The sequence below is a fragment of the Castor canadensis genome, chromosome 4 (genome assembly GCF_047511655.1).
Source record: "Castor canadensis chromosome 4, mCasCan1.hap1v2, whole genome shotgun sequence".
NCBI lineage: Eukaryota > Metazoa > Chordata > Mammalia > Rodentia > Castoridae > Castor > Castor canadensis.
Window position 1 is genome coordinate 46,520,536 of NC_133389.1, and position 20,863 is coordinate 46,541,398.

A 20,863-nucleotide genomic window follows, 5' to 3' on the forward strand; every position below is an offset into this window, starting at 1 on the left:
TAAGAGGCTCTGCAAGAGGAAGCTAATTCTCTATTGAATATAACAGACACAATTTTCAATGTCAAAATTATTGTGGGATTCTTTTATTTCATTACTGACCAAGAGTTCTGCTACACATAATACTTAAGTTTTGAAGTCAGCTGATGAATACAGCTTCTTCAGATCCTGGCTACTATAATTCTCTTTAAAAATTTTTATTTTAGTAGAACACAGCAATACATGTGATATGACTATGAATACATGACAGGAGTTATGTAGGCTGGCCATGTCTTCAGTATTGCCAAGCTTAGAATTGGTCTCAGTCCATTACAAAATGAAGTGCAGCTGTTATGTGTGGCCTTTGTGCATGTACCGATGAGTATCTTATTTACTGAGCTTTCTTGCATTGTTTGTATAATATGTAAATAATCTGCTTTAAGCTTTTAGATGTACTTGCAGTTTGTTGAAAGTTTGAACTAAAAGAGTATTTACCTATCTCTGGGACTGTCCATTAATGTCCATTCCTGAATATGTGCTACTTTCTGAACATTACATATTCATTTCTGTTAAGTAGGTAATAGGTTAATTTGTAATAAACATGATTAAAAGCAAATGGAAGACAAAAATCAACAAAATGCTATAGTATCTCCCTTTTGTACAAAACATGCCCTGACTTTTCCAGCTCTTACTTAGATATTAATCTGATTAGAGAAATTTGTAGTAATTTGTATATAGGGTTAGGTAGTTTACTATATATCAGAGTACTTGATGACTTTATATCTGACTTAGTGTTCTTCATTATTAGAAATTGTTGTTTGATTATTCCTGGGATCACTGGGTTTCAAAATACAGTGAATTTTTTGACTAAAGGTGTAGAATCTGGATTTTTTGAAACCAAGAATTCTGCCTTGACCTGGATGCTTCTACATGTCCCAGAAGTGTCCCTATTCTGTGGGATTCCGTCCCATTCCTGATACTCTTTCTTTTCTTGGTGATAAAAACCCAACACTGAGCTATTTATATGACTGTTCACGTGATTAGTTATGTGAAAAATTTCATTCCAAACAACTAACTGCAAATTAATTTCTAGTATACAATCAGTTCAAAATTTGAGGATTGTCTGTCTGTGTTAAAAATGGTTCATTTTGAAATTGTGGTAAAAGGTGATCTTTTCAACAAATCAGTATTGAATAATTACTGCATAAATAACTACACATAGTTAAATTAAATTAAAACATAATTAGTCATAGATTCTCTTTGTGTGCATAGTCTTCATACAGATGGTCCCTGACTTATGATGGTTTAAGTTACAGTTTTTCAACTTCACAGTGGTACAAAAATAATAGTATTTAGTAGAAACTGTACTTCAGCTTTTGAGTTTGGATCTTTTCCCAAGCTATAATATGTAGCACATTACTCTCATGCTGGGCAGCAGAGCAAGCCACGGCTCCCAGTCAACCATGCAAACAAGGGAGAAAACAACTGATACTCTACAGTGTACTATGTTGCTAAGCACAATTGTTAAGTAAATTACGCAAATCAAGTCAATTTTTGACTTATGATGTTTTCAACTTATAATGGGTTTATTAGGATGTTACCCCATTCCAAACTGAGGAGCATCTGTTCAGTATTGAAGCCTTACTTGCCAGACATAGCAGGCCTCTAGAGTGCTAAGTTCTTACTTGCTTTCCAGCTATATCTGAGGTCCCTCCCCACCTGCATCTTGTAGGCAGTGCCAGAGAACTGTATTTGTATTCTATACCTTGTCTACACCAATTCTTACCTTGTAATTCTGTGCTTTTGTTCCTGCCTTGAATTCACTTTCTACTTTTTCTAAAAGTTCCTCTGTAAAGTCTTTACCAAGCCAGGAAAGGTCAGACACAGAGAGTATGGGTTAGGCATCATCCCATCTGAACCCACTTCCCTTCAGAACACCCACTTCATCTGCCCTGCCCTGAGCCCTTCTGTCAGGGAAGAGGTGCTTTTTCCTGGGGGAGGAGAGTAATGTGGAGTACCCTGGTTTGGTGAATAAATAAATTTCCAATTTAAGAGTCATTCCCAAAATGGCAAATAAATCTATGAAATTGAATGTGATTTAAAGATAGAGAAATGTGGAGGACAATGGGAACCAAAAATGTGTGCCTAGATATTTCTGTATGAATCTACGACATAGGAAACAAGGAAGAAAGTCTAAGGAAGTTAAGATGTCACAGAAAATAACCAAAAAGAGTGTTCCAGGGATATGACGGTCAGTTCTGTGGGCAAGTTCGAGGAGATAAAAGAAAGTTCCTGAAGATTATTAAACTCTCAAAAGCATTATGTTGATTATTTCATCTTCATTAAGACTTGCTCAGTATATCTTAGTAACTTGATAGACAAAATTAATATATGTAAAGTTTTAAAATAATTGAAGGCACCTCAAAAGAACTCAAGTACATTTTGTAGAAACATTAAAAATGCATACAAATTTATCTTGAGGTCTTATTTGATTTAACAGGGTACCAAATGTTCCAAAGGAAGAATAATATAGTGGTGATTATAATTCCAATGATTTTTAGATGTGATGAATAAGAAAGCTCATGAGAACATTTTCTAGTTTATGTATTTAAATAATAAATGAATATTGTCTTGAATCCCAAACCTGATCACTCATTACAGACAGGCAGGTAGAATAAAACAAGTTACATGTTTTTAAATTCCAGTTGTAGAATTTCATTCTATTTTGAGTGTTCAAACATGACTTCAAAGGGCAAGAATGTGTGACAAATTCATTTAATCTCAGCCTGATAGTTGATATGCTAGTATCTCCAATAATTTTGTGTTATTTCCATATCTCAGAAGTATTAAAAAACCAAGTGTATCTTTCTGTTAAAAGATTGTCTTTTGATTTATACTGTTTAAAAACATATGAAAAGTTATTCTAGAATAATTTGCTGAAACAACAAAATTTTAAACAGTTTGTCTTTCTCTTCTTAATTATAATAATTTGTCCTCTTTAAAATATCACATACCACTCTTATAAGACTTGAGCATTTGTTTGAGTTCAAATTCAGCTACCTTGCCTAACAGCTCTGTTACTGTGTACAAGGTCAAAACCCTTGGATTTAACCTCATGGATTTTCTTATTTGTATGATGGAGTTAAAAACAAAACCTTCTTTTAAGATTGCAGTGAGACTTAATGAGATGACCTATGTAAAACACTTGATATGGTACCCATCACATAGGAAAGTGTCTTAATTATTAGTAGTTTCATATTCATTATTATTATTATTATAAATGAATTGCCTTTTAGAAGTAAAAGACTCTACTGTCCTCTGATTTTTATACTGCCCTTCCAAAAAAATACTTGTTTTAAGCAAAATGAAATTCCCAATGTCAGACTTAAAAAGCGATAGTAATGTTAGCCTTAATCCCCTATGTATGAATAGTGTACTTTCATGGCTGTATATATTTTAAACCTACATCCTAGCTTCTTCCTAACTGAGTAGATAGAAAGATGAACTTGAGAAAAAAAAAAAAGAAACTAAGCCCAGGACAGCACTGCAAAGTTACCTTCTAGAATAGTCGCCAGGTGTTACCCACTGTTGAAATACAAAATGTGAGAACAAAATGGCCTCTGCAGAAAGGGATGGCACAATCTAATCCAAAACATGAAAATCTAAGAAGCAACAAGAGAGATCCCATGAACAACTCCAAATCATAGGTGGGGAAGAAAACCCCATGCAGCAGGTGACATTTTCAATGAGCTTTTGAGTAGGTGGATGGATGAATGAATAATGGATATTCACCAAATGAAAAAGTATGAGAGGTGCATTTTTAAAAGAGTGAATCACATTCAATTTGAAAGAAATGAATATGTATGAACATGTATTAACACAGTGGTACACAAGAACACAACGCTTGCAGGTTTGGGACCATGATGTATAATTCATTTGTGCTGGCTGGAGTTGAGAATAGCAAAAGTAGAAATGGGCCACTGTCTGGGGTCACTGAATGAAATTCTAAAGAGTTATGATTTTATCCTGTAGGTTACCCAAACATCAGGCATTTGAGAAACACCTTTTAGATTTTTCATCTCTACTTACATATCCCATTATTTACCTAAACTTTCAATCAAATTAAACTTAATCCTTAAATAAAAGAAATTATTTTAAAATGGCAATGCACCAATTCAAAACCATCTTGCACACCTGTGGTAGAGCATGTCCCCTTATTTGGGGAAGCACTGTTGTCAGTGATAGAAAGCATTTGGAGGGTTTTACCTGGGGGGGGGGTGACATGAAATTGGAGAGAAAAACCAATAGTAGCTTGCAGGAATATAACTGGAGACTGGAGTCCACTTAGGCTTTTTTGCTTTTATCTAGGCAGGATATAATGAGGACCTGAGCCAAAGCAATGGCACTAAGACTATATAAGACAGAATATAAGGGGATAAATAGATCTCTTTCTGTGTTCTCATGTGCTCCTCACAGAAGAATGTAGGGCTTTATGGTCCCCTTAAAAGCATGTCTCCACCAGTAAAGCACAGGATCAGAAGTCTATAAATACAAGCTCAGCAAGAACACAGACACAGCTCTTTCACTTTGCGGAGGAGCCTCAAACTACAGAAAATTTGTAAATTTATCCAGATAAATTTATCTGGAGTTCAAGATCTGTCTCTCCAGGAGAGGTGAAACAAGCAATCTTTTTTCTAAATATAGTGAAACCTAGAGAGACACATGTAGTTAGCTTGTAAATTTGGTATGGGTACGTTTTGCATCATGTGAAAAGGTGTCCATATCCAAGAATAAAAGAATCCCATACCGGAGAACCAGAAGGTTTTATTGCCCCAGATTTATTCTGCACATTTTCTCTGATGCATGTCTGTTATTTGTGAGTTTCTTAGGACTTTATTATGATCTTTTTTAGAATTGCTAAAATATTACCAAGAATTTATGTAATACTTCATTCAGAAGAGTCGCATAGTCTCAGATAAAGATCGGAGCTATTCAACTGGATGTGACTTGAAGTACTTAACCTCCTACCTAGAAGGATGGCTTGCCTAAGAATTCTTGAAAAGTTCATTGGTTTTGCCCGTTTATAATCATTAAGTCCAAAGAAGATGTACCATGCTTAGCATAGCACAGTGGCCTCTCACTAGTGGATTTTTATGGCTTTAATCTCTTTTTTAAAAAAAGAAATAAAGAACACAGAGATACAAAATCTACCAGGATGATCAGAAAACCAGTGAAGGAGCTAAAAATATATCAAAGTGAAAAAAATATTTTTAAGAATTTCAATGCTGAGCCCAGCACTGGTGACTCACATCTATAATCCTAAATACTTGGGAGGATCACACTTGGAGGCCAGCTTGGGCAAATCATTCTCGAGAGTCCCATCTCCAAAATAGCAAAGGCAAAGTGGACTGGAGGTGTGGCACAAGTGATAGAGCACCTGCTTTCCAAGCATGTGTGAAGCCCTGTGTTCAAACCTCAGTCCCCACAAAAAAAGAATAAAGAGTCTCAACACTGGATGTGGAAGTAGATTATCTCCAGGTTTATATTTATTTTAAGAAGTTGAATTAGATAGCTTGGACATTTGACACAATTCTGGGGTCCTTTAACACACCAATGATGACCTATCAGCTTCTACTGTTTATTCCTGGACCCTGTGAACATAGGTCATCACTTTCTTTCCCCTGAATCCAGATGCACTCGATGCCTGCCATTGACTCTTTCCATATTTCCAATTTAGTGCTGACACTATTAGGATTGGGCAATGCTCTGGGTGTATTTTCACTTGAAGATTCAATTGAAGTAAAGCTGATGACGTGAACACAGTGTTATCTACATTCTGAAGCAATTGTCATAGTGAAATTTTAATACTTGTTTTCAGGAATCCATCCGTACCAGGAATTTCTCAGACTCTTCTTTATTTTCCTTCAGATTCTTCTTGTGTCCAAGTTCTTGGGTGAACTCAAGACAGTGCTGTGCTTAATGGAATCATTTATCTCTTGATTTTTGTATTTGCTAGATTTTGTAGGAAGAAGGCAAGGAGTAGTGCATGCTAATAGGTGAATATAAACTCCAGGAGGGCAGGTAATGGATCTAACTTCTTAATAGTCATTTTGCTACCACTAAGCAGAATACATTACAATCATAAATAACCTATATTGAATAAATAAATGCAAACTAAATGAATGAAGGTACATTCTTTGGGTTTGGCTAGCTAAGGTTATAATAACTAATAACTGCCAGGAATTGTTGGCTTACAATAACAAAGGTTGCTCTAGTTACAAGTCAGTTGTAGTCTGTAAGTGGCTCAGTTCCATCAGCAAATTCTCTGTTGATGGAAATACTCCAGAGTTCTTAAAAGGGCCACTCTTCCTGTGCCTCGCATTACGTGGCCAAAGCCCATCCCAGAGCCAAGCCTAACAGTGAGGTGGAGCAAAGTAAATGCCTCAGAGAGGCCTTTGTGGTAGTGTGGGTGTGTGTTCCCCTAGGGAAAAAGGGTAGTGAGTCACTGAGAACAGTAACCCAATCGACCACAGAAGGGAGTCAGGAATTCTAAGAAATTGTAGGTTGTGGTGATTCTCAGCCTTGGCAGAATTGCCTTATAGCATATTCTAAAAATAAGGTAAGTCCTATCTAAAATTATTTATATTGAAGCAGTTTGTTGAAGACTTGCCTATTTTTTTTAATATAGTCTTTCCTGGGGTCTAAATAGTACAAACTTACAGAAGGAAAAGTAGTGTTTAATTAAGTAGCTGGGATTATTGGTAAGAAATACTTGGAAGATGTACTTTTCACTCTCATTTTTTATTGGAGTCTAGCAGTTACTATTTTATTCCTTAAAATATTACAGATTTACTTTTTTTCAAATTCCTAAACAAGAATTTTTTTTTCTTTAAACACGAAAATGTTTTTTTGAAAAAAAATGTTTTTTTGAAAAAAGTAATCACTGACACTCATGGAGCTCCACATGTGCTAGACACAGTGAGCTGATGAGTTCCTTTCCCTCATTTGGTCTTTATGATCATCTTATTGTTGCTATCGTGGTTGCAGATGAAGAAATGCTGAGGTCCCAAAGTTAACACTGGAGAGCAAGAGGGATTGACCAAGATCTGTTCTCTCAAACCCTGCACTGTACTGATTTGGACTTTAGTTTTCATGCCTTATTCCTCCTCTGCAAACCGAAAGAAATAGAACACCTGCTCATTAGGAAATGAATAAAAATCACCTATACACATAGATTGGAAGTACTGATCTCTTAAGGAAGACAGTCTGCTATGTCTTGAATAAGTGAGGCCGTCAAAAGCCCACCAGCATTTGGAAAGCAGAGTTGCAAAAAAGAGAATGATTGATTGAAGACTAATGTTCCTGTATCTTGGTGTTGTTGTAGACTGGAATTGAGATAATATTAGAGAAAATTCCAAAAGAACCTGCGGTTAGTCTTTAAAAGTTTTATAATGCTTACTTTCTAATTAGCTGCAGATACTTCAGTTACATATATTTTAAAACATCTCTTTGTTAAAGAATGTAAATTGTAATTACTTCTTTCTTAAATTATTTTTAAGAGTTTGGTATGCATTTTATTTTAGATTGACAAAGTTCCTCCCATCCCCAATATTTTTATTACATGCAAGAATTAAATCTATGGAAGCTAGAAGTTACCCTATTTTAAAAAAATACCTGATCACAATTTATCAATTAATTCCTCACTTTATGTTCCATGAATAATAAATGATTTCATGAGTAATGTTCCCTGTGTAGTATTCTCATCTGGCCTGTCTTCATTCTTATTTTGATATCCTCCCACAATTAGGCCAAATGCAAAGTTACTTTCTCTTCATAGTAGTCTGAATTTTTTTTTTTGATGATTTTTGCTTAGACCTCACAGTTTTGCTATTTATCATTTGCTTTGTGTCGTAGCAATGCCTTTGTAACTAGACTGTAAGGTGGGATCACTTGGCACTGGTATCTATATCCTTCTCCTTGCCCTACCTGTAGCTCCTGTTCAGCCTGTTAGTTGCTGAAGCCCTCTGCTCTAGACTCTGGTTTGGGTCCATGTACCACATGATTTCATAGCCCTCGGTATTATTTCATGTCACCTATTGCAGCACTAGATCGCTCTTTCAAAACTGATCTTACCCAGTGAAGTGTGACATTCATACTTATCAGGTATCTTGGCAAGAACAGAAGATGTTCTGTGTTCATTGAATGAATGAATGCATGCATTTTATAGTAATTCCCATGATGTGATTTAACTTGCGTTTCAGTGAGGTTTTTTTTTTAATCTAGCAATCCTGTTCCATGTATCATGCTATTTAAGATCCTCTGTAATCTGCTTCAAGCAGTTGGCCCTTCATTTCTGCCATCTGCCAAACACTCACCAGTTACTCCCTCCTATCTGGTATCTTGGCCACCCTAAACTAGACTCCTGGAATTGTTTCTTTTGTAAGTTTCTGTCTTAAGTTTCAAACAGCAGTGACCCCAATTTCTGCATGCTGAAATGTGTGCTCTTGCCAGTGGAAATTTACAAACAAGTGTTTGATACTGGGAAAGCCCTATGGATAGGCTTGTGGTTTTGCAAATTGTAACCATTTCTTAATTCTTTCTTTCTTTGTCTCTCCAAATTGCAGGGCCTTAAAGCTGCTGACAGTGACCCCACAGCCCCGCCATATGACTCCCTCTTAGTCTTTGACTATGAAGGCAGTGGCTCCACTGCTGGGTCCCTGAGCTCCCTTAATTCTTCAAGCAGTGGTGGTGAGCAAGACTATGATTACCTGAATGACTGGGGGCCCCGGTTCAAGAAGCTCGCTGACATGTATGGTGGAGGTGATGACTGAACTTCAGGGTGAACTTGGTTTTGGGACAAGTACAAACAATTTCTACTGATATTCCCAAAAAGCATACAGAAGCTAGGCTTTAACTCTGTAGTCTACTAGCACCGTGCTTGCTGGAGGCTTTGGCATAGGCTGCAAACCAATTTGGGCTCAGCGGGAATATCAGTGATCCAATACTGTTTGAAAAAACACTGAGCTCAGTTACACTTGAATTTTACAGTACAGAAGCACTGGGATTTTATGTGCCTTTTTGTACCTTTTTCAGATTGGAATTAGTTTTCTGTTTAAGGCTTTAATGGTACTGATTTCTGAAATGATAAGCAAAAGACAAAATATTTTGTGGTGGGAGCAGAAAGTTAAACCATGATAGCTTCAACACGCTTTTGTTACATTGCGTTTGCTTTTGTTAAAATATAGAATCAAACCAACAAAAAAAGAACTCATGGAGCGATTTTATTATCTTGGGGGAGGAGACCTTGAGATTGGAAAATTGTACATTACTTCTAGTTTTAGACTTTAGATTTTTTTTTTCACTAAAATCTTAAACTTACGCAGCTGGTTGCAAATAAAGGGAGTTTTCATATCACCACTTTGTAGCAAAATTGAATTTTTTCATAAACTAGAGTGTTAGACACATTTTGGTCTTAATCCATGTACACTTTTTTATTTACTGTATTTTTTCCACTTCACTGTAAAAATGGTATGTGTACATAATGTTTTATCAACATAGTCTATGGAGAAGTACAGAAACTTCAGAACACTTGTATGTATTATTTGGACTATGGATTCAGGTTTTTTGCATGTTTATATCTTTCGTTATGGATAAAGTATTACAAAACAAAGTGACATTGGATTCAATTGTTGAGCTGTAGTTAGAGTACACAATTTTTAATTTTTTAATTTTTAATTTTTTATTTTCATTTTTGTTTTGGGGAGGGAGAAAAGTTCTTAGCACAAATGTTTTACATAATTTGTACCAAAAAACAAAAAAACAAAAAAAAAAAAAGAAGAAGAAAGAAAAGAAGAGAAAAAGGGGTGGCCTGACACTGGTGGCACTACTGTGTGTTTTTAAAAAAAAAATTGAAAAAAAAAAAAAGCTTTTAAACTGGAAAGACTTCTGACAACAGCTTTGCCTCTGTATTGTGTACCAGAATATAAATGATACACCTCTGACCCCAGCGTTCTGAATAAAATGCTAATTTTGGATCTGGTGACTGGTTTGAACTTTTTCTTCTCTACTTGAGCTGCTTTGAATGTTGCAAAAATCCTAAGTACTGGAGTTTCATTGAGAACAACAGTACTAAAGTATGTATTTGTTCTTGCACCATTCACCATTGAAACATTTAGCATGATAGCCATGACAATGAGCAGCAGGGAGAATCATGGTGAATCTTAACCATCATCCTAGAAGAAACCCCTCAAGTGGCCCAGGAATAGAACCTCTTGGTGGTATAAAAATTTCTAACTTCAGTCAACTTTGCTCAGATTCTTCATGTTACTTAGGTTTTGTTTCTGCTGAAGCTCATGGTTGTGTTGTTTCTACCAAGTTTTCCCCATAGGGCACCAGTATGGGGGAAACTTCAGTAAAACGGGTTTTAAGGACTGGACCTAGCAACTGCCGTGGGCACCTGGATTCTCATGTAATTCATTGAAGCCATTGTTTTGTGGATTTTGTGAACCACATTTAGGGTGGACTGGCTGTTATTCATTGACACAGCCATTCTTCTTTGATTTGATATTGATCTGATGTGTCTTAACAAGAGGACCTAAAAAAGGAAATAAGCTGAATCTTGTAAAGTTGTTTATGTATCTAACTGTGATTCATAAGTGAATTTTAAGAGACCTCAAGGAATTCTTACTGAGTTTTTCCGTTGTCTCCATAGTGTCATTATCATATCATGTGTTCTTATATTGTAGACTTTGAAAAACACTTATACACGATAACTCTTCTAATTCTTTTTTTTTTTTTTTGCTTAACTTAAAGGTTCTTGTGTATTAGACAGTGCAATTTACTCTTCTATTGGCTAACTTTGTGAGCAGCACTCGCTTGCTACTTTTCTAACCATTAAACGCCAGTGCTTACCTTTGGGAATTTCCATAATGAAAACTTACTAAATTTTCTAATTGAAAGAATCTTTTCTAAAATTGATTCCTAAACTGTGCCCCATGCTGCTGTACATTTAAATGAAAATTTAACTATCTTTTCAAATTTGAACATTTAAATTTCCATAATTTGGGTGAACATTGCTAAAAAAGAGTCTATCTAGAAGATATGTAACTTTAAGCATTGTTAAGCATTTTATATAGAGACACCATCACTAAATGTAAACATTCATATTTTTCAAACTTCCTTTTTTGGCACAACTGTATTTCCTTTGTAAAAGTATTTTTTAAAAGCCGGAAACCAATACAAAGTAGAAGTCACCCTCTTGTTGCTACAGGTGGAACTTCTGTGTTGTTGGGTTTTGTTTCTTGTTTTAAAAGCATTTTTACAATCATTTCCATAAAGATTTTATTTTGCTTTGTTTTAATAAAAAAGAGATTGTACATTATGAATTTTGCTGTAAGCTGCCCATTCTACTAAGAGTGTATGTTAGAAATTTTCCAGTGTTAGTTTATATGTACATCTACCTCATCCCTTTTAACTGCTATATAGTATTCCTAACACGGACATAGTGGTTTTATTCAATGATTTCCTACTTAATGTGTTTGAGGGTTTTTTATTATTAAAAATAATGCTGTAGTCAACATTCTTGTGCAAGTCTCTGCATGTGGTATTATTTCTCTAAATCAGATGCTTGGTGATGGAATTGCAGGATTAAAGAAAGTGAAGAGAAGTAAATTAAATATGGCTGAAATTATAAATGTTTAAGCTTTACTTCAAAGTGCCTTTTAGCTAAAAGATGAGCTTCCTAAAAACCAGCAACTTCCTCCTCTGGCAAAAGGATTTTATGCAGCTCAAAATAGTAACCACAAAATGTAAGACAATCTAGCCAACGCCGTATTCTTTTTTCTTTGAAAGATAGCCTTTGAGTTGAGCCACGGTACTATTTTAGGTACTTAAAAAATGACTGTAAAAAGCCTTGAAACTCATATTTATGAGTTGTGAATAAATCCTTCTAGACCTTTCTTAATGACGTCGATCTTTTCTTCAGGATAGGTAATACAAAGACATACAGAGATCTGTCTACAAGCCCTGCGAAATCTATCATTTTCTGTGATAAAAGTAAATCTTAGTAAGACACTGACAGATGTCCCTAATTAAAGACCCCAGCAATTGAAACTACCAAAGCTGTCTACAAAAATATGTTTACCTTTGTCCTCAACAGTCCTGGACATGACACATATTTAAAAGTTTTGCCATGGTGATGGGCACAAAAGATGCTCCTTGTCAATCATTAGATTTTCCTAATTGTTAGTGAGGTGGAGGAGTGGGGATTTGTCCTTTCTGTATGTCGATTAGCCATTTGTATTTCTTTAAATCTACTTTCATTCCCTGTTTTCCTTTTTCCAATTAATTAGCATGAGCTCCTTATATGCATTTTTTTCCTGGTCTTTTGCTAATCTTGTAAATTCATTTATGTTGCTTCATCTTACAGAAATTTAAAATTTTGTGGTTTATTCTTACTTCTCAACTGCAACATTTTGAGATGCTCTACCTCCAAATCACATTTAGCACTATAACTCACCAAGAAATTGTTTTGTGTGATGTAGACATTTAGCTATTTGTTGTTGTTTTCTTTAAAGTCTAAACACAGTCCTGTTTTCCAAATTCCATTTGTTAAAAATTTCAACCTTAACTCCATCATGAGATGTACAACCTTTCTCATGTTTCAGTTCTCATATCAATATATATTTGTTTCTGAGTATTTTATTCTGTTTCATTGAACTTTTGTTTAATTATTGCAAAATACTAGATTGATTATGCTAGAATATCAGAAGCCACTCCCCCATACTGTTCTTATTAGTCAAATTTTTCTATATTCTGTTTCCACATTTTCTCTTGTGTATAAGTTTTAGAAACATTTTGTTGAATTCCATGACAAGTTATATTTGAAATTTTATTAAGTTGTGAAAAGTTAACAATTTTATTTGCTTTCACATCCATTATTATAACATCTAACTTTTCATAAAATAGAGTTTCACTAAACATCTTATTTTATTGTGCTAAGACTTGGTGATTTTCATTGCTATTGTGAGCAGGCTCACCTTTTTACAATAGTTTTTCTAATGATTATTTTATTGCTGTCTTGGAAGTTTGTAACTTTTATTCCTCTTGTTTCTGTCTTAGTTTACCCTTTTATTAGTTCTAATAGTTTTTTTTATGATTCTCTTGGATATTTCTGACAGATATTTTGGCTGCAATTAATGACAGTTTTTTTTTTTACTATTTATTTTCCCCTGCACAGTTAGTAGTTGTGATTATTGTAAGCATTATTTTATTATTCCTAACTATAGTTGGAAAGCCTTGTATATTTCACCAATATACATAATATTTTCTACAGAAAGAACTTATACCTACTTTATTTTGAGATTTTGGATGTGCACAATCAATAAAATATATTTCCTTCATCTACATGGATGAGTATCTTTTAACCCCATTATGTGAATGATAGCATTGATGTCATTATATTTTCTAATATTAAATCAGACTTTCCTGGAATAAATGCTCCTTGTCATAATGTTATTCTTTCACTGGACCGATATGTTTGCTTTGCTGCTATTTTACTTCAGAATTTTACATTAAATAAGTGGGCTTTTTATACCATTTACACCTTATAGATTCTTGCCAAATTTCAGCCTCAAATTTGTGCTAGCCTGAAATAAATGATTTGGAAGATTTCTCTTATTTTTCTGTGTTCTAAAATGGTTCATATAAATCGTGGTTTTCTGTTTGTAAAAGATTGTCAAAACTTTCCCACAATTTTACCATTGTGAGAACTGGTTTTCTCAGTTCATATTCAGGTATTTTGCTTTTTCTTGACCAATTTTCACAATTTACATTTTTTTCTGATAAAAATATTTAATTTAGTTTTTAAAGAATTCATTGATAGAAAATTGTGCACAGTATTATTTTCTTTACACATTTGTTTCATACCTTAAGTTATCTTTCCTTACGCTCCTTTTTTTTCTTCCTTTTTTCTTCATCAGAGTAACCAGAAGTACCAATTGTACTGTTAAAAGATTTTTGATTGGTGATTGATCAGTATGGAATATTCGTGACTGGATTATTGGGTATGCATTTCTCTAAGGCTATTAATTTGTTTTTCTAATACCTAGCATCTTTACTTATTTTCTATTTGTTGGTTCCTGAGAGAGGTTTTTTAACATTTCCTACTTGCTTTGTGGCTTTGTGTATTTCTAGGGCATGGGAAAATATGATTAAAACTATTGGATTATTTTTACCCATGCAAAGAAAGCATCTATGTATCTTGCTTGGTACCTTTTAGCTTTCAGCTCTGTATTTCATATAGACATACTTGTTTTATTTCTTTGTTTGCTTGGTTTGGTTTTATTTTAATCAAATAATACATTTGATTTTAGCCTAATAAAGCTTAGTTCCATGTCTTTATTATTAATACCTTCTAAATGATTTTGCTTTTTATATCATTTTAAACAATGTATAAATAAATTTTAAAATATTTCAATGTCATTTTCAAATAGATATTATAACAGTGCATTGGCCCAAAACACCAGTCTTGACAATGCTTTGGTTTTTATAGTTCACCATCTACAAAGCCAGTCATTTCCACTCCTGTATTTCTGGCTGTGACTTGAGCAAGCCAGTCATGTAAGAGATTTTTCTCTCTGGAAAAACACCAGTTGACTGGCCCCTTTAAGAAGGGAACTGGAAGTTGGGCCTGGTGATTCTAGTCTATAATCCCAGCACTCAGGAGGCTAAGGCAGGGGGAATCTTGAGATAGAGTCTACTTTGGGGAACATAATGAGTTCAAGGCCAGCCTGTTCTACACAGTGAGACACTGTCTCAAAACAAAGAAAAAGAGCCAGGTACCAGTGGCTCGCGCATGCAATCATAACTACTCAGAAGGCAGAAATCAGGAGGATCATGGTTCAAAGCCAGCCCAGGCAAATAGTTTGTGAGACCCTGTCTTGAAAAACGCTTCACAAAAATAGAGCTAGTGGAGTGGCTTAAGGTGAAGGCCCTGAGTTCAAGTCCTAGTACTACAAAAAAATAATAATAATAACAGGAAAAGAAGAAAGAGCAAGGGAGAGGAGGAAGAAAGCAAATAATTAGAGGGAGAAAGAAGAAAGACAATTCTCTGGTTTTTCATGATGCAACAAACTTAGACTTACATTCTTCTATTGGTCATCAGTACTTCTGCAAGGTTGGTAGCAAATGCTCTCAGGTATCACCATTTCTTCTTTAACAAGCTGCATGGAGAGTCTAATGGGTAGAAAAAGAAAAGATGTGACAGCAGCTATGAAATGTGTTTTGGGGGAAAGATTATAAATTGTTTTAACCTATGGCAATTTCTATTTCCACAAATGAGTGTGATGACTATAGGCACAAGTTAAAGCTTGAGAATATATTTACTCTTATCATTTGTTCTAATAAAATAAGCCCATATGAGAATCATGATACTGTATGTTAAATGCCTACTCTTAGATGGTGGGGTGGGGTAGGGCTGGTGGTGCACTTCTCATGACTGGAAACATTTGTGTGAATCAGAATCACAACGGACACCTCTGTGATACTCTGTTGCTCTAAACCAAATACATATTTATAAATTCCATTCCTATGTTTTGTTTTTTTTTAAATTTGAACATGTTGATGTTAATAATTCTTAAATGCCCAGTGAATTTAATTACTAAGTGGATGTCAGCTCCTGCAGTAAATTCCTTCTGATCGTTCTCTGAAACTAATGAACTTTAAATAAGAAACTTTGAGCCAGGAGTGGCGAAGCATGCTTATAATCACAGCACTCAGGAGGCAGAGACAGGAGGATCTCCTGTTCAAGGACAACCTTGGCTACATAGTGAGACCCTGTCTCAAATAAAAACAGAAAATAAAGCAAAAAGTAATTTTCAAGTGTAAGAATGCTGACTTTTGTTCTGTAGTTTAATACATATGCATTTATCAGTGACTTTTCAGTTTCAACTTTGTGGGAATGTTAACTTATATATGTAGTATTTTAGAGTTTGTTGCTTTTTTCTCATGGGTTTTTTTATTGCATGTGGTCAAAATATGTATTGTATTATCATCCAGAGTAAAAAAAGAAATAACACTGTATTGAATGAGAATATTTGTAAGTTTAGTTTAGTTTTCTTTTAAATGGCTTCTACATTTTGTGTCTGGTTGAGCCTATTTTAATAATATTTTCTTGATTAGCTATTTTTCTTATCCTTTTCTTTTACCTCCATATTAATCCTTCTTTTTTCCTTTGAGACAAAGTCTCCCTTATGTAGCCCAAGCTGTCTGGCTCAATCAATCCTCCTGCCCTAGTCTCCTAAGTATTGGGGTTGCTGGCATGCACCACCATGCCCAGATACTCAGTTTTAATCTTTAACTATCACTAAAAGTATCAACAAACACAGACTGGAAGAAACCTGTTCCCTTTGCCCCTGAATTTTTTCTCATGGAACGTTTAGCTTCGTTCCACTGTACAGTCCACTTCATCTGTACCAGCTTGAGAGTAAATCAAACTGAATTAATGCCTGGCCATCCCAGGCCCCATATGAACCTTGTAAATTGAAGATGACTTCATAGACTGTTGAACTGAAATTGCTGCTGGTGGTATAAATCCAGACACAGATACACACTTAACAACATGGATGGATTTAATAGTACTGAGCTCATTGTGTGCACAGATACTGTTTATGCACTTGCTATGTTACTGTAAGTTTTACAGTAATTACTCTATCCCATCACATCTAATATACTTATCACCTCTCATTTTAACAATTCTAAGATCAAGAAGTTTCTTATAAAATGACATGATGCTACAGTTGTGTGAAAACTTTACATTAATGCCTTTTTGTAACATCAACAAAGCACCAATATCACTCTTTGAGTCTATGAAATACATATTTAGATACAAAAGACCAGTTTCCTTTACTCCAATTTCTTTAACTTGAGAAGGTCTATCAGCAGAAGTTATGTGGTTTGTCCTGTGACACTGGACTTTTAAGTAGCAGAGCCAGGATTGAAGCCCACTTGTCTCTAGAGCTCACACTTATCTCTACCACAAGGCTGCAGCAGGCACCGAGTGAAAACCACAGGGATGAGTGAGCAAAAGAAAAAGTAGCACTGTGACACAGTACCATTTGGGTGTTAGGTTGAACCGTAGGATCACCATTTTTGTATATCAAGACAGACAAATATCTTTATATTCCTAAATTAAATATTTAATTTAGTTCAACCTAAGTTTAAAAATAAATCACCTATTTTGCAACAAACCATCTATATGCTAAGAACACTAAGCACATTAGCTGGATGCAGGTAGGAGGGAAGAGAAGGAGGGGAGAACCTATGATGAAGTTTTTCTCACTTGTTTTTTAGTAGTTTCTTATCCTCACTAAGTTATGTTTTTACACTACCTCCCCCAAGACTGACACAATCTTAGCATTCTTATTTATCAGTCTCTGCAGAGCCTACAAAGCTGTTCAACACCTGCTTCCTCTGGGCAGTCTCATGCAGCCATGTCACAAGACCTACCTGCCATCACTGGCCCAGACATTACTTCTTCCAGTGGTAATGTTAGCAGTTTTGGAAATCAAAGTAACCTTTCCAAGCTCTGGGGGAACATTTAGTCTGTTAGTAGAAACTCATTTTCTACTAAGAGGGATGAGTCTTTTCTTTCTTTACCCAACATAGCTGGGTTGTTCTTCTAATATACTAACGTTTGGCATTTTGAAGGCTGCAACATCCTCAAGTGTCTTCAGGAAAAACTAAACATTACCAGAAGGCACAGACTAGCATGACTCTCTCTGGGTTCAGATTCTACCTCTGCCCCCTCCCTTTTTTACTTTTTACAGCTGAGCTTTATATTTTTTTTACATCCGTATCCCATACACCCATAGAGAATAGGTTCCAGCACTCCAGGCAACTTTCCACTGGTTCTCACAAAGTGTGCTTCTCTAGGTGGAGCAGGCTCGTGCTTCAGTTGAACCCAAGTTCTTTTCTCTTTGGCTTCCTTCTTTTTCTGTCATTTTCCTTCACACGTTTCAGGCAGCTATCTCACCTTTTAGAGTGCTTAATACACTCAGCATGCACATAATTCTTTTGGCAAGAATCTTGCCCGTAACTTGCTTGTGTACAGCAATGCCAGCAGCCTGCGGGATAATACTGTAGGCTTCCAGTTTTGCTGTGGTAACATTTGTGGGGCGTTCCTTTTTGAAAAGTACCCATTTCCTTCATATCTACAATATCCTATAGATTCACATGTATGTGCCCAAAGGAACAACTCCATGTTTCCTAAAAGGCCTAGAACACCTATGTCAGGTTCCTCTCCTCTTTCCCTTTCTGTTCATCATTTTGGCAAATTACTGAAAGATGGCGGTTCCTGCTGAAAGGAGCCCTTTTTAATGTGTGTTTTATTTATTTTTTAAGAGATGGAGGCTCACACAATACTGCCCAGACTGTCTCTGAAGTACTGTGCTCCAGTGATCCTTTTGCCTCAGCCTCCCCAGTAGCTGGGACTACAGGCATATACCACCACACCTGGCTCCACCTCTGCCGTTTAATAGCTGCATAACCTCAGAAAAGTCTTTCCATGTTCTTGTCTGTAGAATAGGGGAACATCACAAGGCCTTGTGAAGACAAGGCCTGTTAATTCCTAGAACATAGTAAACATGCCATAAAAGTTAGCTATTTATTGTTATCTACTGTTAGGAAGACATAATATTTACCAATACGTTGTTATTTTATGTCCCTTTATAATTTATAAAAGAAAAATAATTTCACTCTCAAAAAGCTTCTTACCTCTCAGCTTAATCTCTTATTTTTCAAACATTATTGACAAGGCTTCAGGCTGAACATCCATAAGAACGTTAAATTTTGCAGTATAAATTCTTTTTGCCCTTATGTTGATAAAAGACTTTATTCTACCTCTTAAAATTGAAAAAAAAAAACCTCTGTCTTAGTTTTTTCCATTCTGTGTTTTAAACTCTTACCATTAATCAAATCAGTATTTATATACTTTATATAATTTATTTGATTCTTAGTCAGGTTCATGAAAGTAAAATTATGCATGATTCCAGGGTCTAATGGTCAGAAACTATCAACACCTGTCAACTTTGTTTCTTTAATTGCCAGTTCTGGAAGAATATCCAAGTATATCCAGGAAATTTGGAATCACAGAAATTCTAAAAATTGATTGAATTGCCTGGAAATAGTAGACCTTAAAGAGATCAAACCTTATTACTTTGGAGATTTTCCTTGTGGTCTTGTGCATAAAAATGCAGATTTAATAACTCAACTATATTAGCAGAATCATCCATTTTTAGTTGGGCTTACCTGATTCTATATCTACTTTCTAATATTTCCCTTCTTAATTGTACCATTCCTTTTAAATCCTTCAACTGCACATATAGCAGTCTTTAAAAAATTAGGTCATCATGCATCATTAAACTTTAATAACTGGAATACAGGGCATAGAAGCAAATATATCAAATTGCTCTTGTTAATCATGATCATACTCTTTACAAGAACTTAACACCAGTATTACCCAGTTTATTAAATCACCCAGTACAACCACAGAATATGAAATAAAACAATTGACATGAAAGTATTTTATAAACTTGAAACTGCTGTATAAATGTTAGGTTTTAAGTAATAACTCACTTGGAAGAATGAATGGTTCATTTTTCATCAGAAAGGTACTGCATAGATTGAAGCCTCTGAAAGCTAATGCTTAGCTCTCTCAGATTGCCCAAATGCCACAACTCAGAGAAACAGGACAACGATGAAACTATTAATCTGTCCATTTTTCCAGAATCTGTTTGCTTAATGATTTTGTTTTTCACAAATAATTTATTGTAGCTATGACTTCATAATGGTAGGATAAAATGGTGTGACAGATTGTCTTTTGAACGATACTGTCTTACTATTTCTACGTGTTAAGTTGATTCTTTTATTGCTATGCTATAATTCCAGTATGACTAGTCTTCTAGGAAAAATGAAGTATGTGAATATACCAAATCATAACCTGAGCCAGTGAAACTGAAGTCAATTATTAGACTCCAAGTAGAAAAAACATGGCTTCTAAAATGAGTATTTAGTAAAACTTTCCCCAATCAAGTACAAGAACGAACTCAAACAAGGTAAGAAAGGTACTTTTCACAGAAATGTACAAGACGTCCAGGAAAGTAATGAGAGTCGATGAAGAATGATAGAGATTATTGGCAACTGATTCCCAAAATATGCTACACATTAGAATTTATGGGGATATTTAAAAACTAATAACGCCTAACTTCCATAAATGCACCCAGCACCACTGTCTGAGCAATGGAACCTCCCAAGAACCAAAAAGTCTTGTGGGGGTCTCATCTGATGTAGACAGCTGGAAACCATGTGAAGGAAGTCTAAGAACATATCCAGGGTAGGTTCCAAAGGAAGTAAACCATGATGGAGATTAGTGTGCAGAAAGTTCATCAGAGTGTACTTTTAGGGTTCATATTTGCGCAAAGGAAGGGAAAGGAGCTGGGCTAGGGAGAAAGAGAAGCTGGACTGCCAGTAAGACAATAAAGGAGTGATACCTGGAGTTGTCCCAAATTGAAACCATGAGGCCATACCTGTGACGTCCCTTGTAGACCACCCATTGAGCATGTCCAGATTTAAAATGTTTTTGGCCTTGAGAGGCAATTCTGGAAGAGGACTGACCACTGAGAGCTGTCTGCCAGCAGTACTTTAAAAACTAAGAAAATGCTTTGTTCACTTCTCCAGAAGGTTCTGAGAAGCACATTATAGTGAATACCAATTAATTTGTTTTAATCTTAATAACTTAGCCATTTAAAATATTAACCCATGTGGAAAATTGCCTCTTTCTGGAAGGAAGTCCTTGTCTAAGAATATGACTCTTTGGGATTAAGACAGTTGA

At 35.2% G+C, this 20,863-nt stretch overlaps 1 protein-coding gene and 1 pseudogene across 1 annotated transcript in view; one reads left to right on the forward strand and one right to left on the reverse strand.

The window, feature by feature from the left end:
• Positions 1–10,010, forward strand: part of Cdh2 (cadherin 2) — a 203,936-nt gene extending 193,926 nt beyond the window's left edge. Inside the window, exon 16 of the mRNA XM_074070099.1 lies at positions 8,601–10,010. Coding sequence (XP_073926200.1) covers positions 8,601–8,807 — 207 coding nt within the window. The 3' untranslated portion in view covers positions 8,808–10,010. The remainder of the gene's footprint in view (positions 1–8,600) is intronic.
• Positions 10,011–17,788: 7,778 nt separating this feature from the next.
• Positions 17,789–18,428, reverse strand: LOC141422674 (large ribosomal subunit protein eL21-like; annotated as a pseudogene).
• Between the last annotated feature and the right edge of the window lie 2,435 nt (positions 18,429–20,863).